At 39.9% G+C, this 26,231-nt stretch overlaps 1 protein-coding gene across 2 annotated transcripts in view; it reads right to left on the minus strand.

The window, feature by feature from the left end:
- Window positions 1-26,231, minus strand: part of igsf21a (immunoglobin superfamily, member 21a) — a 212,215-nt gene that overhangs the window by 57,426 nt on the left and 128,558 nt on the right. For both annotated transcript variants that reach the window (XM_079341977.1, XM_079341976.1), the window contains exon 4: window positions 24,315-24,433. In XM_079341977.1, coding sequence (XP_079198103.1) covers window positions 24,315-24,433 — 119 coding nt within the window. The remainder of the gene's footprint in view (window positions 1-24,314; window positions 24,434-26,231) is intronic.

A 26,231-nucleotide genomic window follows, 5' to 3' on the forward strand; every position in this document is an offset into this window, starting at 1 on the left:
ATTGGAGCTGCAAATTGCAGAGATTAGTGCTGTTTAAGCTCTGATTTGCTTCAGAGCTTATAGTATTATGATGTCAATGTCACATTTAAAACTATAGTCTGGGCATTAATGCAACTTATGAAACAGGTATAAACACTGAAAAGCCCAACAAAGTACAAGGTATTGCATGGGCAGGAAATACTTCAAGACAAATCATTTCAGAACCAAAATACCAAACAGGAGAAGGAGAAAAGGAGAATAATAAACAGTGAATTATCAGTTTCATTGAGGATTCAAAGGGTACACAATAAAAGTACATTTTTACAAAACATGCAATCTCCGAGTCACCTGCAGATGTACTAACATTAGCAGCAGGGCTGCCTCAGCCAGCAGCACCAATATCAGCTCAAACATCAGTCTGTTAACGACACAAAGGTGACCTCGAGCAGTGGTATGTTCATGTTGTAATGGAGCAGGTAGTATCACCTTTGTCAGCACCTGGACCTTGCATGAACAGAGCCTGTGTCTGTAAAAGGTGGTAATGGTGTTTGTGTTGTACTGGCAATGGGGTAGAGTAAGTAAGGTAATATGAGTCTGTGGATGGATGATGAGCACGAGCATGGGGGTGGTTGGGTTGGCTGTAGGTGTCTAGACTAACTTGACAAAAAAGGGTTATTATGTGGTAATGCCCTGGCTCCAGATCCATGTGTTGTCGCATTGCCTCTGTAACTACCTAGAAGCTTATGTAAAGGTTTGTGTCTGTTGAAAGTGGCAAGGCTGTTTGGGTTGTGATGGCCACTGAGGGCAAATTGGTAATTTATGTGATGAACTAGCAGGACATGAGCATAATTGGGAGATCATCTTTTTCAAACTCAGCGGTTCAGTTTGAGCGAGAGCTGCGCTTTGCTCATTGTGCTGAATGTGCCTTCAGTTGCGCTCCTCATTTCTCAGCACTTCCTGCTCTGTCGCTCTCGGATTGTGAAACTGTAGTCTCCGTTATCCCAGCGATGAAATAGTGTTTGGCTGTCTATTCTGTGATAGGAACTTCTACTCCCAGTTGCTGTTATAGTTTGTTAGCTAGCTCCTTTTTTGCCACTTTTGGGGCAGGTTCTGTGTTGGATTTGAAAATGGAACTGGTCTGTTTGAAATGTCAAGGTTGTCATTTGTTTCTGAGTCTTGCTTGTCATTGAATCCAGGTGACAGAGCTGGAGGATGTAATGTACTGTCTGTGTAGGTGCAATATATTTTTCAGTCAAATTATACCTCAAATGTGTTTTTTCCCACCCCTCTCCCTCTGGACACTTCATGACACCATCATCATTGCCTTTTAGATGTGTGACTGAAGTGTATGACTGAACTCAGTCCAACTTTAAAATTGGACCAGGCTTCAAGCATTCAGGCTTTGTTTACAGTATTTCCCCGCTAGCAACATAAGGCACTGTGAATGTGTCAGGAAAGTCAATTTCTGGCCAGACCTCTCTGTCCACAGACCACTGCATGTTGGGTACATTTGGATAATTTCAGATATCTTTGCCCTTTTCTTGTAAGGTCAGAGGAGTGAACTTGTTGTTTTTTACATCATTGAAGCTCTGATCTGCTCGCAGCCATGGAGACATTCTGAGACTTTTCTGTAATAGAGGAGACTATTCATTTCAAGTTTACTCGCTGGCTTTGTAAATGTATAACACGGATGGACATGCAAATGGGAGTTATTTGGAAATGAGATCTAATTCTTTACGAAAACAGTGTGCATGCCACACTATTGTTTGAGATACAAAAAGTCTGGCCTTGTTTGAGTTCATAGGAATGCTGGTAAGAGACAACATCCTGTGTCATGAAAGGAACAGAGCTGCTATAATTGTAAGTCTGGTTGGGAGCTTGCTTCTGTTCGACATTTATTCAGTCACAATAGGATAGAAACAAGTGAGAATATGCTCCCGGGCAAAGTCACAGCCAGCAGCAAGAGCCAGTTGAAAGAGTCTTCATTATATGGAACAAGGAATCACTTATGGAGCACAGTTACTGTGTTCAGGGGCAATCTGACAAACATATTGACTTTGGCACACATGAGGTTGCAGATATCTCTGCACCTTCTGTCCATTATATCATAACTGTATCTCGCTGCAGTCTCATCTCTGTAGCAAGCTTTCATACTAGCACCTGGAAACATGTTGGATATTGTGCATTTCAAGAGGATATTTTCATGTTCTGGAGAAGAAAAAAAAAAAGCTTATTTATACAATGTGGATCCCACACCGCCTGGATATGTAAAGTATGATATGCATTACTTCTTTTTTTTATGTATCAGCATTTCACCACTGCGCACATAATGAGATTATGAGAGAATCCTCGAGCATGCATTATTCACAAAATTGCCTCGACTGATTTTGTCTCCTCTTTGGCAGTCCACTTGCTGCAAGGAATATATGTTTCTGTTTGGTTTGGAAGAGACAGCCTTCCCACCATCCAGCCCACATCAGGATTTCACATCACTTTCTGAGTCAAATCTTCTTTTGGCCCAAAGCCGCTTCACAGTTCATTCTCCAAAAGATTGAATTATCCTACATCAGAACAGAGATTGAGGCTACCTCAAGATATTAAATCTCAACTAATTCCTTCACCAAAAACCACTCGCATTCAATCAGTCTTTAGATCCATGATGGCAGCCATGTTCAGAGTTACCAGCATTCCCCTTTAAGACAGAAAAAGTTTTGCTTCTTATACCAGGCGTGAAGACAACAACAGAAAGGTGATATCTAAAATTTAACCAAGTGTGCATTGAAGATAGCGAAGGAGTTCAGGCTCTTTATTGGACCACTATAAAGTCGAATCCTTTGAGTAAATACATGTTCACACCTTTGTGAACCCTGTATGACAGCATCTGCTCTGATATCCTACTTTTATCTCGATGACTATTTATTTGAATATGTAGGTGAGGGACAAGACTATTGCTTTCATCAATGGGGTATCGTCCAATCAGTTTGGACTTGAGTCGCTGAACACAGAACAACTGAGCAGCATAAGATCTGGATCACATCAGCTGTATTGCTAACCATTAGATAGCATCTGGGAGGAGTTTACCTCTTTATCCACCTGTGTTAACGTTTATCTGCAGATGAGGTTAGATTACGATCTGGTTGTAGAGGTTGTCTCTACTGGTGGTAATTGAGAGTTCCTCGGTTGTCCACTTGAGACAGGCTCCAAATGACCTGGATGTCCGAAACACACGGCGTCTTCAAATGTCCATTTTGACAGCAGAAATAAACATGTTAACAGCATGGTCCAAAAAAAAACAACAACAAAAACCCAAAACAATTTGAGTCAGAATAGCTTCACACTCTTTAAATTTTAAGCCACACCTGCAAAGGTTACTGCACCAGTTGGGCCGCCTCCAGTCAAATAAATCTGGCTCCACTCCTGGACCATTTGGCTGAATTCTCCAATTGATTTGCATACAGTGAATAATAGCTGAGTTCCCAAAGCGTCGTCCCACAATCACCGGCTGACACTTAGCCACCACCATCGGACTATGTCACCCCCAAAAACCACCGTCCTCCTCACACATGCACAGCCTGCTCCGACCTCGACAAGACACCGTGGACACCAGGAATACAAAGGAGAAATCCTTCCTGCGTATTATCCTACAGTATATGCTCTTTTTTTAAAGTGTCTCTAGATAACACTTGTGAATTGATGCTATACAAACAATGATTGAATTACTGAATGGGGTTCATCAAGCATCATCATCAGGTTTTCTTGTCCTTTTGCATGCCTCATTGTGTGAAGCAGTAAAACAGCTTCATGAACTCACGCTGACTGTTTAAATTATGCTTGAAAGCTTGCTTTTCCTATCTGTGACAACATGAATTGAGAATAGTCAACGAGGTCAGCCTCTCCGTTTATCCACAGTGGAGTGTACTTGAGTGGTAATGAATGGATTTTTGGCAGCTCTTGAAAATTGCTGGGCCGACTATATAGCTAATATTCTTACCTTTCACATTCACAAAGGGACATTTATCAGCATATTATCTTCCATGTATTTTGCAGTCATGTAATTCTTTGGCATTAGAATGCAGAACGTGGCATCATTCATGAAATGTAATCCAATCAAACATATTTGACTGGCCACACTGTGAGGTTGTGTGAGTTGTATTGCTCAACAGTAAAGCATCTGACAAGACTCAGTCTTCTCACTCAGTGCAGACAGTCATGACTCAGAGAGACATTTACAGAGGATGTACTTGATTTCTGCTGTATTTATGTATTCATCATCAAAACCACCATCATCAGCTTCATCATCAGCGTCTGGGGGCTTGAAAGACATAATACCAAACAGCGATAAACGTTGGACAATATTAAAACTGTACAAAAATGCAAAAACAAAGAACTTTTCATAAACGGGATGAATAATGCAACGGAAAAAAAGCCTTGAAGGCTCAAATGTCAAGAAATTCAGGGAAGCATGCAAGCCTCATTTCATATTCCAGAGACCGTCTGTCTCATTTAAATTGAGCTGATCAGAGAGAGCCAAGTCAAGAAATGTTCTCACACAGACAGCATCCTGTGCTGGGAACTAACCCAGACTAGACATCGTTGCTCCACCTGTAAAAAAACAAAACAATGAATGTGTCTGGACTGTGCTGTCTTGTAGATAAAGTAAAGTGTGGAGATTAATTTGCCCTCCCAGCTTGTTGCCCACTCACCACCTCTCACGTCGGGCAGAAACGCTGAATGTACAACATAGTACAGTATTTGCTTTGAACATCATGCCTACAGTTTGCGATGTAATAAAAGGTGTCACAGTTCCAAACTGCAGTGGGTCTGGACTCTGATCTCACAGAGTTCATGGTTCGAAAAGTTGGGCTTTTTGCTGACGACATTCAACTCTAAATATCTGTTAATCCTGAAAGTCAGAGCGCCTTCAACTTCCAAGAAATACATTTTCGACATGATTGAATAATGCACGGTTGTCCAAAAAAGGGTCTGTTAGAGGTAAAAGAGAAACGCTGTTTAACTGTGTTTTTACATGTCACGATTAAACTGGGTCTAAGCTCTGACTTGGATCTTTTTGTTAAAATTAAAAGCATATAATTCAGAATATTTAGGAGCATTTAGCGAAGTCTTTTATTTCAACTATATAATTTGAGTTTTTAAGTGAGGGTGTGAATGTCATATGTCAAGTGCTTTTAGATTCCCCACAGCTGGATGAATCTGTGCAGCCCATTCAGAAAGAAGCTGCAAGCTGGTTGAACTTAAACAACGAAAAGAGCTCAGCTCACTCATGCTCTAAATAATATTCAATCTTATAGACTGAAATGTTGTCTGAGGAATGCTCTTGTTTTTCCTGATTGGTTTGGATTGTGTGTTTTTTGTTTTTTTTATTTGATTGTCTTGCATTTTGTTCCATTTATTTTTTGTATGTGTGTTTAAATGGTATTATAGGGCACTATTGTAAAAAACAACAACACATCTTTTGTCGATTTATTTTTCCCTGTTTAAATAAAGGTCATATATACACTATTCTAAATGTGTGTATCTTGCTGGAACTCCCATACATGTGCCCATCATTTTCTCACTTGACTTTGTCACTTAGATACTGCTGAATAAAAAGTGACGTATACCTCAGATTCTCCTCAAGTCATGCTGCATTCTTGAGGGTTAGATTTTATAATGGTAATCTGCCTTAACATCCATAAATACTTCAAAGTTTCAACTTTGCAGTCTTTCTTTTGTGTATTGTATAACAAGCTCCCTGCTGGTTTCCATCTTTCAATTTCTCAAAGGCATTTCTTTGTTGCAGTAACTCATTTTCAAGAACAGGTAACATTTTTCTTCAGTGGTTGGTGAACTAATTATGGTTTGGAAACTTTTGATCTTCTTTCTTGCACACAGAGAACACCTGTCCACTGCACTCAATGCCAAAGCCGCATGTCGTGCCACCAGGGTTTGAAATTAACATTCACCAACCTGCCAAAGGACCAAAGAAATTGGCGGCTGCTGTGTCAGTTCTATTGGCTTCTGCAGGCAGGTGAAACTTTTTTTATTTGCTTTTCCTCCATGACCACAAAGCTTCTCCAATACAGATATGACAGCCATGGCCTCTTTTCCACACATTTTTATTTTCTGAAATATTACAGAACGCACACTTTTTAATTGACTATTGATTTCCATCCATTACTTGCCTCCATGGTGTGCCGTGACTGTCACTGTGAGGTCCAGTGAGGTTGAGATGGGAGTCAATTACGTTCAGTTCTCCACTGCATGAGAGGAGCCTTTTTTCTTTTGTAGCTATAGCACATACTGCAGGAGCATAATACATGTGAAAAAAGAGATGGATTGTGTGACTACATTTCTTTAATCAGTCAAGGAAGGTTGCGGCCATAACCAGGTGATTAAAAATGAAAATACAAATTGATTGAAGTTATTCATCCTTTTAGAAAGAGGCATTTTCCTTCTAATCTCAGTAACGATGACATCACCTTCAGTGGTAGTCTTGACCAATCGGAGTGAGATTTACAGCTTCCATAAATGCGAACCTGATGCATATACAATTTCCATCTCTCTTCTCTAGCTTGACAGTTGCATTAGTATAACCTTCCATACTGTCTCAAGAAGAACAAAATAAATGCCCCTAAAAGAGCTCCAAATGGTGCAATTGTACCAAAAAAATATTTAACAATGAAGTAAAGGACATTTAGACTGTCAGGTTGACTTTCTAGTATAAATTATGACTTCATTTCAGGGTCACAGAGCTGACAATTTCCACTAAAGTTTCACAATTAACAAGCTTCTTTCATTTCTGTATTCATCAAAAAGATTTTTTTTTTTTTGGGGGGGGGGGGCAGTTCCTCATCCTCAACCCAAGTTAATTATAGAATCCTCTTGTGGTAATTAACCAGAAATACACATTTTCATAGACTCAAAAAAGCTCTATTTTTGGATGGTAGCCCATGTACCTACGTATGTAAATGAATGCATTCATTAACAGGTCTCGGTACTCTTGAGAATTAAGCTGGGCATTCTGCTCTCCCCCGAAGACATCTTTGCGTCCCTTGAGGACTATTTCAGATCAGACATTTACACAGCTCATACAGGCTTCCCCACCTTCCCCTAATTTGATGGATTGTGACAGAACAGAGTAAGGGTCCCGATATATAATGTGAATTTCCCATTTCATTTTCCCCTTAAGCTTTCCCCTCCTCTGATTCCCATTCAAGTTTAAAAAATTGGCACACTGAGAGGAAATCCATTCGATCCATGCCCACAGGCTGCTGTCAGGGACTCCTAAACCTGCATTTCTTCTTTCTCCATAAATGTATCGCCTGTCGCACAGTCCTTTGTGCTGAAGCGAAAGATGAGTGTCAAATCTCAAAGAGCTAAGTCCAAAGTGAAAGGTACTCAGCACCCCTTTTTGGAAATATCTTGCCACTTGCCACCCTCCGAGTGTTGAACCGGAGAGCTCAACCACACTAAATGGTTCTGACAAACCACATCTGTGTGGGAGATGCTTTCACGCAACATGAAAACATCTGCTAACTAATATTTAAAAGCCAAACTGATAACAAAGACAGACCTTTATGGGTTCAACGCAAGGATATTTACCACACAAGACACTGTGTGGTAAAAGCCAAAGCTCACATCAACAGACATATCGTCTTCCATTGCTGTCTCTTGAATTCATCTTCTGAATTGTATAAATGGAGCCTCTCTGAGACGGCAACGTCATCATTATCTTTTCCTGTCAGTATGTTGTTATGAGAGTCTAAAAGAAATGGAAAAACTTGTTTTCCACCTGTGAGGGGCCTCGATACGATGACTGATACTTTCTGTTGTGCTGTTCATCGAAACCGTTTAAGGGAGTTGTGCTGCCATAATGAAATGTTTTGTAAGAAAGCACCCACGGGATAAAATGTGGGCACAGAGTAATTATGAAAGAAATGTTTGAAGAGTTACAAAAATAATGCCGTAAAATTCGGTGTGTCAGACGCACTTTAAATACTATCTAAGAAGTCGGCTGTGTCCGATAGGACGACTAATATACCAGTATAACATGCAGAGTCATGACCACAAGTGCAACCACCACCGTCACCCACCGGACCCGACCTGAAAATTCATCCCCGTTCGTTGAGTATTGCAAGCTGCTGCTTCTCTACGCAAAACATGCGGGGATACACAGTGATGTCGACCATGCTGGTGGCATCGCTTTGGAGCAGCTTTTCCCACTCATCAGTTCATACTCATCTAAAGAAGATGGTGGATATACCAGTGGGTAGATAAAACGGCACGTTTTGGACTTTGCTAAAACACAATGGAAATGGTCACACAGGAGGACAATTTAAATCCTATTCTCTCCGGGAGAACCCCACTCAAAAAAAAACAAAAAACCCCCCCCAAAAAACAGGGTCTTATATAGAGTTGTGACTGATATTCCAGATTTTACGGTAGGTTTTAAAAGAGAACGGTGATCTTCCATCTCAGTCTTTCTCTACTTGCAGAAAATCTTACCTTCACATTGGGAGCAGCTAAAAATAAATCTAATCATATCCTTACTCCACAGGGCTGGAATGATATTGCAAACTAGGGAGCGATTCTGGCTCTTTTCATCCTGTCTGCGTCTTTTTACTTGACCTCTTTCAAGTTACAGATGCCCTTGGGTTAGAGAAATGAAATTATTTCAAAATACAACACATCACCTTCATAAGCGATGGAATCAATGAATTTACAGAGGGAAAGATAACAGTGTGTGATAAGTTTTTCCAGAGTTGCTCAAAAAACGGTAAAGATGGAAAACTATATTTAGAGAGAGCACTTGGTAGGGAAAGTAGACTTATCAAGCAAGGTGATACTGAGGTAAAAGGTACAGACAAAGGTTTTTTGAATCCTTTTGTACAATCAGCCGCGTGTCTCCGGGGAGGCAAAGTTGTTTCTCCTCTGTCACCTCCTCCTTCAGCACGCTCAAAAAGAAGGGACCTTGGTGGGGAGGAGAGTGCACTGAGTGATGAAGACGTCCTTAGTGAGGGGGAGTGAGAGGAAGGAGGGAGCTGCTGCAACACAAGGAACGAAGTCTGCACACTTCACAGCAAACAGAGAAGCACAAGGAGACATCGGGGGAGGCTCTGTGTTTACGATCAGACATGCACGTCTCAAGATGAAGGAAGGAAAACAAGAAAGGGCTGCAGAGTGAAAGACATCACAAGGTTATTCAAGAGTTAGAGTTTAAAGACTCTTGGAACTATTTGAAGATGTATACCTTCTGCTTTATTGCGGCGCTTTGAAAAAAAAATTGCTGATTTGCTGAAAGTGTCTGCTCGTGAAAACAGCTTTTCCCAGGCAATTCAACAACTTATGGACGGAACAACCTTGACCTTATCGTTATTTGATGTCGCTGATAATGAAGTTCATGCAAACAGATGTACACAGAGGTAGAGAGTTGCTTAAGAATTCAAGTGTGTTACATAAGAAGGCAACTCTCTCATCGCTTTTTCACTGCAGAAAGTCCAGAATAGGAACTTTAGAAAGCACAAAGGAATGTCCTTGTTCAGATTTTACTCCAACAAGATAGTATAATACAGATGTGTCATTTTCACACATTGAATAGTGTCCTTATAATCTGCATATATATTTGATGACCTTGGTAAAAAAAAGAAAAAAAGAAAAGATTCTGAGAGGCACTATGAGAGGGCCAAAGGCCTTGGTTAGTTTTAGTGGAAACGTGGCAAAAAGGCAGTTGGGCTTTAATCCCAACTCCCTAATCAGTTGAGTTAATAATGGCGTCAATAGAAGATAAAAAAAAGGACAAACTAGCACAGAAACAAGGAAAGCATTTGAATGCTGCTGATGGCCCCACACCAAGGTTCTCACAAGCTTTGTGTTAGAAAGTTGCACTAACACGAGAAATGAAATGCAACTAAAGGTTAAAACCAGCGCTGTCAATCAATTAAACGAAAGCTATAAACAGCCTGTTGCAACGGCGTCCAAACAGTTTGGGTTTTTTTTCTCAAAGTTTGGCCAGACTACCTCTGGATCCGCCCCTAAGACAACTACGCTGGCACTTTGCACAATCTTAGCCAGATGTTTTCAACACAGCACCCCGACTTGAACACATGACAGTATGATTCGCTTTTACAGCTTGAGCAATAAAGACAATGGATGGCTTACCTATAGAGCAGCAGTATGTGCTTCGTCTTCTGGCTGACATCAACGCTATCCTCTCAAGAAAGAATTTTTGAAGTCGCATTGCCCCATTGTAATCCATAAACTATGTCTCCACATGCTGTGAATGACAATCAGGACATCTAACCTTGGAGTGTATTATATGCAGCGCTTTGAGGAAACATATATTTCATCAATGTTCACATGTGTTCATTTTGCTGGTATTTTGTCCATTTTCCACCCTAAAAAGAAACTGGAATCTGTAGTGCACTTCTTATATTTCACTGATAACCAACAGAATTTTAGAGGAACATCAGGCTTTATGATTTCCCATCACTTCATCACTCGAGTCTGTAATGACCTCCATCGCTTGCTGCTATTGGAGACATGAGCCAACGTTTTCCTTCTCTGTTGAGTAATCACACGTTGTTATAATCATTTATTGTTTTTCAGAGATGTTCACGGTCACAATGTTGTTCATTTTCAGCAGCCGAATATACTCAGCATAGCCCCAGTCTGAGCTCTTTAATAATGAAACCATGATGTACGAGAAGCAGTAAATCTCTGAACACACCTGATTGGAAAAAAAATACAAAAAAAAAAACTTTATTGTGCAGACAGATATTCTTTCATTCTGTGTTTTAAATAGGATTTCAGAAGGTGCTGTTTAATTGTCAATCCAAAAGCTCCCATATGTTCTCAACTTTGTTAAGGTCTGGTAACTACAAAGGCTGCGTCATATGATTCACATCTTTTTCTTAAACTTTAAACCATTCAGTGACCATTTTGGCCCCATTGATTGGGAATTGTCATTCTGCAGAGATCAATCCCATCGGCACAGACACAGAAAATCATACAATACAGGTAATCACTCAAAATAACTTTTCATTGATTTGACCCCTTTCTCGAAGGGTACAAGTGGACCCAAACCATACCAGAAAGAAAAACGCCTCCCAAAGCATATCGCCTCCCTGTAGGGGGCGAGTACTCTGGCTTTTATCTTCAAAAGAGCCTTAATAATTCTGTCTCACTGCCCATTGTAAGAATTTTTTGGCCGCTTTGTGCCTGTTGGACTTGGAAGCAATCAATTGGGATTCGAGATGGCAGTTCATCTTTACTGCTGTATGGTGCCATGCATTACAATGAGAATCGATCAATGTACTTGAATAGAAAGCCCCAATAAAAAGTCTGACGATATTATGATGGAAATATAATATATTTGAAGCTGGATAATGGTACTGTCTATTGGCAATACCAACTCCCGTGATACTGTCTATGGAACAGTGTACCACAGTGGGGGCCAATGCACCAGCACATCACAACTGTGCAGATAATGACTATTGTACAAAATGTACAACTGCACAGCAATTTTACAGTTAAAGTCGAGCAACTTAATGTGCTACAGTAGTATTTTGTTCTGTCCAGCAAACCCATGCTGGCTATAATGTAATATCCAACTGGTGACCAGTCAAAAATGCCTTTTATGCCCTCAGTACAGGCTCTATAGAGGGAGAATATTGGACCCAACAGAACGCATGTTTGCTTTATAAATATAATGCCCATAACCCATTTGTTTGTCCATGATGCCGCCCAATAAATGTAGCCATTCAAGCCCTATGTCTATTTCAAACTGACAGGTACTGGTATCAAAAAAATCTGTTTTTTATTCACATTAATCAATAGTATAGTTTTTTAAGTTTTTAAGATGTTAAGTTTTTTTTATCAAGCAGCTGTTACCAACATTTCCTATTTCCTACTTTGGGGCTTTAAATTGATGGAACAAAATCTAAGACAAACCTGTTTACCAAAATGAAACTGCGTGGGTCAAAGCATGAAGTAATTATAGTCCTTTTACGTTTGAAAATACACAATGTACCATAATCAAATGCTTTTGTAAAGCATTTTGGGTCATTTAAATCGTTTCCATGCTTTTTTTCCTTGCTTTCAAAATTAACATGAGGTCTCCCGATCTTCCTGTCTGTCATGGAAAAACATTTCAAGCATATTCACAAATACATTAAAAGTAAGATGAGCTTTGTTTCACATCTCTTCTCTTTAAAAATAACATACATAATACCGTTAATTAGATTTAAAAAATGATGTCCTGTGTTCTGTGCTTCTCTCTTCTTGTGGTCTGTCTGATGTTGACAGGATCTTAACCTCACAGCGACATAATTAACAGACTGCTGCGTCTGAACCTGCCTATTCCTCCAGCTTGTGTTCAGGAAGAATAGCAGAGAGCGATTTTACAGCTCTATGGTTGTAGTCGTAGCTTGCTTTCAAGTGTCACTTCAACCAGCTGCTGGTAAACAAAACTCCTCCAGCTCTGTGTGGCTCTCGTGAGCGGTAACATTTATTTTCTGACCAACTGCAGCCCATACTAAACGCTCAGCAGCTCCTCTATTAAAGTCAGCACATGCACATTGTCTCTCTCCCTCATCACTACACACACACACACACACACACACACACACACACACACACAAAATCAAGCGTGTGCTCCCAAAAGAGGCACACCACTCCACTAGTTTCCCACATTCAGAGCAAATAGGATGAAGAGAAAAAAAAAACAGCAGAGAAGCTGTACAGACGGCTCTGAAGGTGCAACTTCCAAATTCAATTTTAGTCACTGTTGGAGGATGCTGTATTAGCATCTTAGCCAGACCTAGCGTCAAAGCTAGTTTCTTTTTCAGAATCGTTTATTTGCTCTTTTATTCTTTTGGGTTCAGGGTCTCAGTCCCCCCAATTTTCTTTGGTTTATTCTTTATCTGTATTCCTAGGGGGGGTTCTATTGAAATAATGATCAAGGTTTAATCCTCTTAATGTGTATGGCGTCCTTATTTGTCTTCGGTGTCCATATTTTGAGCCTCGGGTTTGACATTTTGGTTAAGGAATCTGTCAAATGGTAAAATGTTGACCGAGACTTAAAAAACCCAATAATGTGTCTAAGCAAACACATTTAATCAACATCACAAATAGTCTGTAAAATACTTCTAACTCTCTTGAACCAGTGTTGAACATCTCTTCAGCGGTGGCCACAGTCATCTTATAAAGCTGTTTCATCAGACAATGCCCACTGGGATGTGCTACGTAAGAAATAATCAGTTCCAATGAGTTGACAAAATGCTTGTTTGGCCTGAGGCCCACTGATATTAGCTGTTTAGACTGGGTGACAAATCTCAAGAGGCTCACAGTAAGTGATGCGTTTTCCATTACCCAGCAGTGGTTTGTCCAACAGAGAGGGTAAGTGGAGCCAACTCAATAGACTCACTCTTCAACTCACTTGTACACGTGAAGCAGCATGTTGTTGTTTTTCTGAAGTGTTCACCTTGTACTTTCCTGGTACATCCATAGAGTACGTGAAAAAGATCAAAGATGTCTGACATGTGACTTAACACAAGAGGACACAGGCTTCACTTTGTGGAAGTGAGGTCGTGTAAAGTGAAAAGCTATAAGTGATGCTGTCCAAAACAGACAAAAGGCAGTTCCCCAAGCCTGTAAGTTCAGCACAGTTCCAATGAAGCCTGTAGGTGCACAACAATTTGTGGGGGGCATTTTTGCTATGTTTGTGTTTTTAGGCAATAGTTCAGATTAAAAGGGTCCAGCTTCGAAACAAATTACTGCCAAATTGGAGTTAAAAAAAAAGGATGTGAAACCTGTTGATTTGTCCACCAAGAAGTTTCCAGCGAACAGAAAACTACACGAATGGTAACCATGCCACACAATGAAGCCTCATAAATATAACTGCATTGTCTTGCTTAATTTCTGTAATGTTTACACTGCAACATGTTAATGAGGCATAATAATATGATACCATGAGAATTCTCCGTGAGGGTTTATTCAGTGTATCCAAGTCTTTGATGGCAAACAGTTTCTCAGGCCAAAATATCGTGTCCTGGAGCCTTTCAGTGTACAGAATATGAGCAGATGATATGATGCAACCATCTTGTTTGTTGTTTGCTGTGTGAAATCTGTGGGTATGAAAACAGGCTTACTCATGACTCTGCAGCCTTGGCGAGCATTGGTTGCCCTGCTGTTCAGTGCCTGCTGAATGTCAACTGAATGAGGTACTTGATCAGCTGGAGGGTGAAATGGCTCTTTGTCAACGCTGCCTCGTGAGATACAGTATGGATGGATTGGAACTATGATTGAAAGTTTGAAACTAACTGTAGCATGACTGTAGACGGAATTCAACAGAGAAATAGTCTCAGTGACATCACCCATTGGTTTTTGAAGAGGTGATTTGGAGCAAAACAATGACAGTCCCCATGTTAGAAATGCTAGCTTAACCTAAATTTGAATAGAGACACAGGGTAAGAGATGGTACTGAGTCAGGCCTTAAGCACCCACCTGTCAGTCAACTCAAGCTTGGCCCTAATCATTCAAATGTACCATAAATTAATAAGAATAATCAAAATGGGTGAGTTTTAAAAAATCTGCCTTCATTATGTACCAAAAAATAAATTAACAATTGATATCAAACAAGGTTACTGTTCCACTGGACTGTGTCGTTCCCACAACCACCTCCGTCCTCATTCATACAAGGCCTGCTCTGACCTCCACCTTAAGGCCGGTTCACACGGCAGGATTTTAAAATTGTCGGTCGATTTCCCAAACTTGAGAGACCACACAAATGGCGATAAATAATCTGAGGTTTTACAGTTTTGATCATACAGTGTGTGGTGTGCGGCCACACGGCCACATCAATACACCACACACGAACGGATTTCACTCGTGAACGTCCCCCGATCAGACGGGAAATCTCGCAAAACCTCTCGAGATCAAACGTGATTCCAGAGTCAACAAACGGACGAAGAGGACGTAATATTTATCGTTTGTGCGGTTTTTATCTGAAAAACACGTTTTAAAAAGAGGCGTCGGTCAAAGGAGTGGAGACAACGGGAGCATGAGCTGTACTTGCTACATGTTGATATGGAGGTGAGTAGTTGTTGTTTTGCTACCGGTGTTTTCGCTACTACGTCACCTCGCTTTCTGATTGGCTACGCGTCACAGGCTCGTGCTCGTTTTCTCCTCGGGGGGGAAACACCACACATGATGAGAGATCGGGCCAAAACAATCCAACATGTTGAATATCCCCGATTTGAGATCGGAGCGGTCCCGACATTCTTCCGACCAGACGAGAGCGGTCTGAACACACCACACACGGCAGGATGATCTTATAAGATTATCTTATGATGATCGGGGCGTCCTTAAGATTATCGGAAGGAGAGAATCGGGGCCAAAATCGGCGTAATTATCCTGCCATGTGAACCAGGCATTAGCGGTGAGGAAGTGTGGAGCAGCACGAAGGAGAAATCCTCCCGTCATACAGTATTATCCCATGAATGCTCGTTTTTTGTACCAGGCTATAAAGAGGTTAATTTGTACTGTAAAAATAGGCATTTTAACATGGGACACGGTAGGTATTTCTTTGCTATTGCGGCCAGCCTCAAGTGGACACTGAAGGTACTGCAGTGTTTAAAACTAACATAATTATCTTGGAGGTTACTGCTTGACCAATACAGAGGAAAATCATTCTAATGTTTTGCCCAATTCTGCCTCTGAGCAAATTAAAAATTGCACATTTAAATGTAAAATTTGTTGAATCTGTATACAAATATATAAAAATTAATTTACAAAACGTACGTTATATATTTTTTAAGTACATACATGACCGCTTCCAAGACAAATGTTTATCGTTGCCGTGGAAACACTGGTGCTCTATGTGCTGCTCTGACAAAAACAGCAAGTCAATTACAATTGGAGATATTCTCTTCCTCTGGTCGCTCTCAGGTTCGTCTTGACTATAGTCAACTGGGAGCTCGTTTCCATTGGGGGGTCAGTATGGAGTAGCAGAGAGAACTCCCATGATTCCCAACCAGCCTCAACATCATCTTTTATTATTATTTTTGATGGAAGCCCCTCTTGGCGGAATTTACATACTGTGTGTTAAAGTCGTTTGGAAAAAGAAGTAACATCATGTAAATTGAAAGCAGAGATTTTTCTTGCAAAATTGCGACAGTGTGGGAGGCAGCCCACATATCAGACAGAAACTCTTTAAAATCAAACAAGTGATGCACAGACTACGAGTTCAATGTTGGGTAGAGAAATCCTTGAGGAAGCCCATGAGTTGTTTATTTTTTGCCTCAATTATCACCCCAGGGTTTAGCTCAAAGACAGACATTTAATAATTCATCTGCTCTTTGAATTTATTGCATTCTTCCTGTTTTCCTTCAATGGGCTCTCAGCCAACTTCTTTTATCAGCGCTGTGAGCTGCTCCCAATCAGCTGAACTATACAGTAGTGGTGGGAGGGAGTGGGATGGGGTCATGCAATTTCCTAATGAGAAAGAGCGGTTCATTTACCGATAAATTGTCAAAGAGGAACGTCTGTTCTGTTTGTTTTGAACGAGATGCAAAATAACAATTACATCTTTTGATGTGGACACACGAAATTGACTAAAAAATATTTCAACTTCATCAATGTGTGCACACAATCAACAAACAGGTTGGGATGCAGGTAGGACATTAACTGTGCTGAGCAGGAAGGTGACACAGAGGAGAAATGAGAGAGTAATGAAGAATCACATCAAGGACTCTTGAACAACTCACCTATTGTGACCTGAGGTACGCTAACAGGCGACACGGTAAACACTTCAGAATGCAACTGATGAGTCTGGGGAAAAAAAAATACGGCAAATTCTCAAGAGCTCAGAATCAGGGAGCTGTGTTTGAGTCTCTCTGGGTGTTCATTCTTTCCAAGATTGTGCTGATCAAGTGGAGGACACAAAAACCTCAATTGCAGCCACCAAAACAAGCCTCTTCACACACACGTTTTTTTAACTTACATGCAATCAACTGAATTTGCGTCAAAGTTTCCCCACTACTGCACCAAACCGCTGTTTCTGCAGGCGTCGCCGTCTTTGGCTTTGCCTTGTACACCATTAATCCCACCCATTTATAAACGAGCGCCTAAATATACACAGCGCTTAATTAAAGTTGGGCATCCATTATTAAAGCGAATCCCAGTTTTATGGGATGAGAACGTAATTAGTCCCTTAACACCTTAGCGCTCATCTCGGTTTCTTGGGGTTATAAATACCAGCCTCGCTGCTTCATGAAGGCTATCCTCTGAACTACATCCTCTAGTAAAGGTTAAAAAAATAGGATTCCTGCATTTACGTGACGTGATGTTTAAAACACGAGAGCTATTAAGATGTTCTTCATTCGGCCGAGGAGACACAACCCCAACGGTCATTTTCTGCAGACAGCAACACAACAACCTTAAGATGTCTCGGACACTATCCGCTGGCTCTCCAAGGTCAGGCTCTGCTCCGAGGAGACAAATAACCTTCCCTTGTAATCTTTGGAACGTCGCATTGGAATCACTTTGGGTAATAACAAATAATGACCCTATCTCTGCCATTGGGAAAACAGCTATTGATTTCCTTCACCCACCAAAGCTTGAAATGATGACCTTAGCTTTACAGGGACGGATATGTCAGCGTTCACAGAATGATACATCTACTTTATATGATTGTTGACGATGCAAAGGACCCTCCACTTAGTGTTAAAATCTCAATACACTGAATGTATTAGTGTAGAAAAACATCACCTAGTTTATGCTTGAAAATGTCAACCTTCTACACAAGTACCACACAAATGACATAATCAATATAAAACATGACTTGTTGAAGGTTGAGCATAAAAGCAGCCAAAGAACATCTCAAAAATGCTCATTTTATTATCAGGTTCTTAAGAGTTTTCTCAATTTTGCAAAAGGTAAATCATACACTCAAGGTTGTTCTTTTGTCATGACGACATTGACATTGGACTTGTTTTGATTGCAGCAGTACTCTTAATAATTTGTAGAAATCAAGGACTTCAATAAACTTGGCGACGAATTAAAAAAGGCACACTCTTGCAGAAACAATATTGAGATTCTGAATCTTTGTAAACTTCTCTTTAAAAATGCTTGGTCTTAGAAAGTGTGTGCGCTCCAGATTTTTTCATGATGACATTGATATTGAATTAGCATTGTAACAGAAATACTTTGAGCCAAGCATGTCTCAAGGATTGTTAGTTGTTTAAGAAACATGGATTTAAATCAGTTCTGTGTTAAATTCACTGGCAGACAGAAATCATCCAGAAGTCTTATTATCTAAAATCACTTGTTTAAGGCAAAGAAACATGATTATACTGCTGAAACAACCCATGGAAATACATTCCAAGGCAGCGCAAATGTGAACATAACGTTGGGTTCAGTGAACCCCTTATACGTTTGTCCAGCCATGCTATGGGTTTCCTTTAAAGTCACATTGTATTAATTTGTTCTCAGGGTACGGGGGCTTGTCGAGGGATGCCAACCTCCCGAGAGTCCAGAGCGCCAATGACAGGTGTTTACTGAAAAAGGTGGTGTAGAAGTGAGTGGGTTAGCCCTGCTGCAAGTTCCAAACATCCAGGCTCGAAACAAACCCCTTCTAGGCTCTCTTATCCCCTTTGACAAAATCCAGACCAAATATCCTCGATGCTGTCATTTATATGGACTCTCTGTCTTCAAACGTAGCTACTTTCCCATCGAAACACAACATTCACTTCCTTGTCACCGTCTTTCTCTATCGCTACAAAACACAACTGTTCCACAGAGCGCCCCCCACAGGCCTGGAGCTCATCAAGATGTGTGGTGTTGTGGCTACGTGCTGTTGTTTTTTAAGATGTATCTTTACGTATCGCATGTATTTGCAGTGTGTTTGATTTTTTGCCTTTATTTCTGGCACGTTTCCGACAACGAACTGACCACAGATTGGAAGAATTGTTTAGCATTTCCTGGAAACGTGATAATCACCTTAAAATTTCTGCTGTAAACATCAGACAGCTGACTGTTGTGTTCTTTGATGTCATTCAGCTGAACTCTTTTCAAATAATCTGTAGCAGAGAGGAAAAAGGTCAAAAGGCCAAGTTGTCAGTTTATTCAAATCTTGTTTTATGAATTCTCTGCAGACTGACACTGAACATGATTTGACAGGAAATTCGACACGGCTAATAAGGATCCTGTCAATCGGCTTATTCCATCATTTTCTCACACTGCACTTCTCATCTGTAACCTTTTAGTTCAGTTGTTGAATTTGAACTTTGATAACAGAGTGCTTCATCGCAAATGATTATACAGTAATGCGTGTACAATAACACACACAGGCGCAGAGCAACAGATCTGCAGCTCATTCAGGTTAAGGGGGATAATTTTGCTAACACAGTACATAATAAAGTGCCCTAGTTCTGGATGCATCTTGGTTATGCATGTTTCTAATTATGGAGATAAAAGCTCACAATTGTCCAGGGGTTACTGTTTATATTGTACATTAAAACACAACCACACATAACAACAACAAAGAAAGAGAATACTCAATTGTTTTGTTACCGCAACAGCACAAAGGTTAATAACACTGAAGATGATGCTTTTTGCCTTTACCCACAGTGATCAGTGTTTCTTTACTGGGGATTGCTTTATCCTTTATTCATGTTAAAACAGTAAAAGTGTAAGCTTTTATATCACATGCAGTGTTCAAGTCGTAAAAGTACAAATGTGTGGAAGGGGATACAAACAAGAGACCATTACTCTTGAAAATCCAAATTGGTATTAGCATGATAACTTAAAGGTCACATATTATTATTATTATTTTCAAGCAGTGTGAATAAGTGTCAGATTTCCCTAAAACATGTGTTTGAAGTTCTAAATCCACTCTGATCCTGTATGTGATCATGTCTATAAACCCCTCTATTTAAGCTCTGCTCAGAACAGGCTGTTTCTGTGTCTGTAGCTTTAAATGTAAATGAGCTGTGTCTGACCACGCCCCCACTCTGGAAGAGCTTGGGGGGCTCGGGCTTTCTCGCTCAATGCTCAATAGTTTACTGTGAGAAGGCAGACTCAGAGGGCAGAACAAACCCTAGCTGTAAAATGTTCAAGACTATACAATCTGTTAATTAAAAGACTCCAAGAAAAGTGTAAAGTTAGGAAACAGTGTTAATTTTTTTTTAAATTTAAAATAGTATTACGTTTGACATTTTTTAAACCTGATGAACCCCGATCAAGTCATTTTGACAAGTCATATTTTTTTGTATTGTTTTAGTTCATGGCAACAGTTAAAGCTATTATTATGGTTTATAGACTTACATAACCTTTTAGCCTGAAACCCCTGAGGAGTTTATGACTGAATATGAGACGGACTGAACTTATTACTGATGTCTCTTTACGACCTCTAAAATCCAAGAAGACCATCAGTGACAAGACTTATTATGTCTTTTTAATAATTTTTAATGCCTGTAACTGCTGCTCTGTGGTAAGTTTCAGATGATTTACAGCACACATTTACAGCACACTGAAGAGAATAGTTTTTTTTACATTTTCAACTGAAAACATCCACAGTCAGTGGTAATGTTTAATGTGTAATGAATGGATGTTATGTACAAGACGTACTGTTAATACCTTTTTTTTTTTCATCTAAAAGTTTGGGCAAGAAGCAAATTCAAGAAATTATGCCACAATAATAGCCAAACAAAATGCCACTGAGTATAACTTGTCAGTACTGTTTGACTATGAAAACCATTTGAAAGAAATATATGTCATGCCTTCTGATCAGTAAAAGTGAATATTTCCCCATGAAGTCCAAGAAGACGAGCAAAGACTTTGTAAACTTTCCAGAGAGTGAAGGACAGTGTGAGGTAGCAAGAGTTCAGGGTTTAGCCTTTTGGAAAGTGGATGATTGAATTTCTTGGCAGGGGATTCATTAAAATGATAATTCTTATTTATGAAGCCCTTTAAAAAATTAAAATACTCTCCGTGTACTGCTTCCAATTAATTAACTTTTTTTTCTCACTTTCATTTTCTTTCTTTCCCGTCAGTTTTTTTCTTTACTTCCCACTGAACTTGACACACTAATAGGTTATGAATAATTCTGTTTCAGTTTAGATGGCAATTAGCCACAATGCCAGAGGCCATTCTTCTTACGCTCTTGTGGAGTGGTGATTTAAGACCCAGTTGAGTAAGGGTGCTCCAACTGTCCCAAGACTAAATCATTCACTTGTTCCTCCCCAGTGCTAAAACAAGAAACAGTTAACTGAATAAATTCCCTCCCATTGATAAACTCCTTCTCCGACTACGGTTTCAGGGAGCCCTGAAACAGAGTCATCAAAAAGCAGAGACAAAGAGGTCAAGAGCTTGTTAATACAAAAGTTAAAAGAAACAAAAAAGAAAATGAAATCCGCAGGCAGCTCTCCGAAGCATGAAATGTGATAATGGAGCAATATTGTCTTGCGGTGTCTTTTCTCTCCGTTGTTCCACAGGAAAAGTTTCACCATTCCTAATTAGCCATAGGACCACATGGAGAACAGCATGTCTTTTCTGCTGAAATTGATACATCAGAGGCAGGCGAAGCAGCTGTCGTTGGGGGAACTTAAATACAATAATTACAGCACAGACGGAGCAATAGGCTACAGGCGCAGAAGCTCCTCTGTGGATTGATTGAGATCACTTGGTTGCTGGATAACAGTAATAGTGGTCCTTAAGACCGAGTACATTTAGGATCTCTTGTACTAAATTCATACAACTGATAGAAATAAAAGGAGATGGACATGGACAAAGTACTGTTAGGGCAAACTGTTGATGATTTTTGGCTCTTTGCAGCACGTTTTCTTCATTTTCTGCACATTTCTGAGTCTTACAGTTTCTATTCAATCTGTTCAAAAAAAGTTTAATTTGATCACATAGTATGTTGTTCTAGTGCACAATCCCCAGTGCAATTTCCATTTTTATTTCCATCTTGTGCTGTGTGCTTCAAGCAAACTGAAGCCACAGCTGGTTGTCAGCTGCTAGTTAGCAGTTAAAAGTGGTTGTTTCCATAGTTACATCTCCTTGACTGGTTTTAACTCTTGCCAGTGCAGAAGCAACGTTAGCTAACCATTAAAGTTGATTTCGTCTGTGTTGGACAGAATTGAATGAATTTATTGACATGTATTTCAGTCTCTGTGCACAACACAAAGACATCATTCCAAAAAAAACTTGAATTTTTCTTTGGATCAGTTTCTTGACCTTGTTAACAAGAACCTATAATTTTGCATCAAGTCTACTTCTGTTGGGTTTAAAGTTGAAGGAATCAGTAACCTAATGGCAGACAAAAAAAAATTGAAATCCTGTTCAAAAATCTTATTCAATCAATGGTTCTCTGGACCAAAACCCCCTGAGTTCACAATACTTTAAGAAAATGTATTCATGTATTCTTGATGTCATGCACACAGACAGGGTGAGAAATAGAAAACTGGCCTCTGGGTAAGGCAAAAATAAATAATCATAATGATACTGTATCATCCTGAAGTATTACCCCTGTGTGGAGCAACTTTCATATTTATTTGGCACGTGTGATTAATCAGCTCGTTGCCTGTAGTGCCATTGTTTCCTTCCCCAGAGCCATCATCCATCCCAGTGGCATGTCATCTTTCTAATGTTTTCACACAAAACCTCGACACGCAGCACAAAGCACCACTGACGGCTGCTATCACATTTGTACCAGGCTTAATGTGAAACAACTGATGACCCATCATCAATTAAACATTAGTTTCTCTTCCAACCCGAGAGCCTTTTTGTTTTCACTAAAACAAACAGAACCTGATGACAAAGGTAGGCGTTGTTTTCACACACTGGCACACTTTGCGGTTTTGTCATAGCGAGAAAAGACACCATCACTCAGCATACAGTACATTCACCATTTTTGTAGAATCTCACCTCTTTATATTCCATTAGACCTAAAGCACTTTTTATGACCACCAGGGATCAGCAAAACCAACAAAACTGATAAGTATAATCACTGAAAATATCATATCAGTTGGGCATAACATAAAATGATATAATGAAGGTAAACTAACACTTATCAACACATCCAACAATTATAAAGTAATATTTCTGTGGACTGGTGCACCAGGTTGCACAATATATGCGTGAGTTTAAATGTAGCCTAGTTGGAACTCATGACACAACAACTTAAATTGTGGGTGTTGCACCAGCTGAGATCGTTCCAACCAATGCTGCCCATCACAGGGGACGAAGAGGGAAAGCTACACTGGACCCTGTCACATTGTGTGGGTCCGTGAAGATAGGAAACATGATCTACACCGAGATACTCTCATACAGCAACAAAAGCACACATTTTATTGGTTGCTTTAGTAAATTGTAGCATATTTTTATAACTCCCCTCTTCTTAAAATTAAATGAGCCTTTTTTTGTTGTTGTGGTGTTACAGAAATAAACGGGCCCAGTAAATTAACTGTAATGCCAGTTGTGTCACAATTAGTAAAGACTTAGTCTTTCCAGGACCTGCACAAAGTTAGGATGGCAGAAAAGAATGAAGAAGAAAAGAAAAGGAGGAAGCTGCGAGGGCATTTGACCCTCAGAAGAACTTGTTAACAGACAAGCTAATGTTAACCAGGAGGCTAACACGACACTACTGATCAAATGCTTCAAGGGGCATTCTGCTCTACGAGTTAAGATGAACCTTAAGTCTCCCTGGTTCAACCAAACAATGACACAGTTTAAGTTAGATCTTGTTTCAACGTACGGTTTAGTCTGGACTTAAATACCTAACTTCAGACTTAACTTACGTCTAAATGATGCAACAGGGCACTTGACTATTTCAGTATTCCAGTTGACCAAATACTTAATCAATAAAATGAACGACAATCTCAAAGAGTGACCTCTTCATAATGTGATTAGGAGGTCTTTCATGATGAATATTTCAAATGCTAGCTCGTTTAGGATAGAAGAACCAAGAAAATATTATACTTGCCAATGAATATAATCCCTGTTACATTATTCAACACACTCGGCTGTTGTTTTTTCTGTTATTCCATCGTTTTTGAAATATTCCTCCTCTAGCACCTCACCTAAAACTTGAAAGCTCAGACTCTCTCAGTGATCAAGAAGGCTTTGTCTCCAGCCTGCAGGTCTGCACAGCATCAAATTTTTCAATCATTGTCATGCGGTCCAACGTGCTGACTTTGAACTGTTTCTCGACATGAACCCATGTTCCAACACAACTTCCTGCTGAAACCACAAACACATTGAAGGCTGAAAGCAAGACTCCACTGAAAGGATGTTTCCTTGCTTCGAGATAGTAAAAAAGCAGGGATGGTACTCACACATAACAGTAAGAAAAACATTCCCTGAAGCCAGGACAACCTTCTCCCTCGTTGCCCGGTCGTAGATGCCAACATGGCACTCGTAAGGCCCATTGTCTGAGATCCGAACCTCTGGGAGCCTGTAAGAACAAGAGTCATTGTGTTATTTTTAACTGGCTTAGCATTTTAGCATTTAGCAATAGCAATACTGAAACAGCCAGTCAAAAATAAAGAAGCAGCAAGAGTATGTCACAATTAAAAAAAAAAGAAAAAGAGTTGAATTCAGGTAAATCATTTCTCAGACACTTAAGTACTAACACTCAGTACTGTAGAAGAGTGGAGCTTTACCTCTCCACTTGTTAAAGCTACACGCTTATTGTAATAAATAATTGCTGTAACCCCATAATGTCACAAGGTACTAAGAGGAGTAACTCCAAAGAAGTAAAATTCAATGAGTTCACACCTTATGGTGGGAAGATTGCTTTCAACTCTTTATGTCAACATATTGACAGTGGTGAGATAAGTCACTGTTTGTTCAAGAGGGTCAAAGTCTTGGGAGAGCTGCTGCTGAAAAGGAGCCCCAGGCTGCTTACCTTCCACCATGTTTTCATGCTGCGAAGTTGAGGCACTCTTTATTGATTGTAAACACAATGTGGTAACCATTTAGGGTCAAGTGAGATGGTTTTAGGTTAAGCTCCGCCTTTCTTTCGAGAAGAGTTTATATTGTTACATTTGAAGTGACATCGGGTCTTCAAGTGCAGAACTGTGAATGGAGAGCAGTACGGATAGTTTGTTTAGGATTGAACAAGGCTGAACAGGAACTGCTTTCTTTGCTTTGGAAAATCAATTGGAAGAGGGAGTAGTGAAAGTGATAAAAGACCTGCCATAATCTTTGATCATTTAGAGTAGCGTTAACTTGACGCTGATCTAAAGGCATCCAATCACAATGCGGTACATTTTAGCAGAGGGGAGAAAGCTTCTCTTGTCAAAAGTTTTAATCTATTTTTTTAAGTACTTTTTATTGATTATGCGTGTAGGCCCTAAATAGCTATCGTAGTAAGTCTCTTAATCTTGTGCATTTGAAAATGTCAAAATTGTTTTATTCAGAAAATACGACCAAAAGCTTTTGCTTTTGGTATTTAGAAATGTTTCCCATTCATGTCGAAAGTAACATATATAATCTAGGTATTTCAGGAGTCAGTGATAAAACTGGGACAGATGCAATGAACATATGTCCTGTTGTCAACAATGGTGAATATTGGTGAATTATAAAACCATAAAAATAAAGCAGTGATTCCCCCCCTTCACGATCACAGGTTCAATGCAATTCCTATAAATGATTCAGTCAATTAAAACCAACAAGGTTGGCATTGTCATCAGTGCATGATCTTGATACATGTCACAGTTTTGCTGAATAAATCTGACATGGAAAAAAAAAGACATTTTAAAAGGTTAATTAAGCTAGGAAAAAGAGTAAGCAGCTCAAGATATAAAGTGCTGTTGTCTCCAGCAGAGCTTCCTTGAGGGATAACTGCAACACAAGGAAGTCTTTTATTTCACCACAGCACATAATGATAAAAATAGCACCGAGAATCACTCTGTGGTGAGAGCTGGAGGGAGGTAATTGGCTTTGTCTTAGATGGCTACATTATAGTAAACGCTGATGTAGCCAGTTGCTTTGTTTGTTGTTGTTTTTTTTTTTTTACAAACAAAGACGTAGTTCTGTTGTCCACATTCCTGACTGCTGCATTCACATATTCAGACCAAGACAGGTGCAGTGAAAAGAACCCAGAGACACGATAATTCAAGGCCTGGATGTATTTCCAGAAGAAAGGTGAGGAGGCCATGAGAAAATCCCAAACCTCAGCATTTCTGAATGACTGCCTGCCCGCCTGCCTGCCAAAGCGTGTTACTCCTTTTTAAGAAAAGACATCAATT

This window comes from Symphodus melops, assembly GCF_947650265.1.
Source record: "Symphodus melops genome assembly, chromosome: 4".
NCBI classification, from domain to species: Eukaryota; Metazoa; Chordata; class Actinopteri; order Labriformes; family Labridae; genus Symphodus; species Symphodus melops.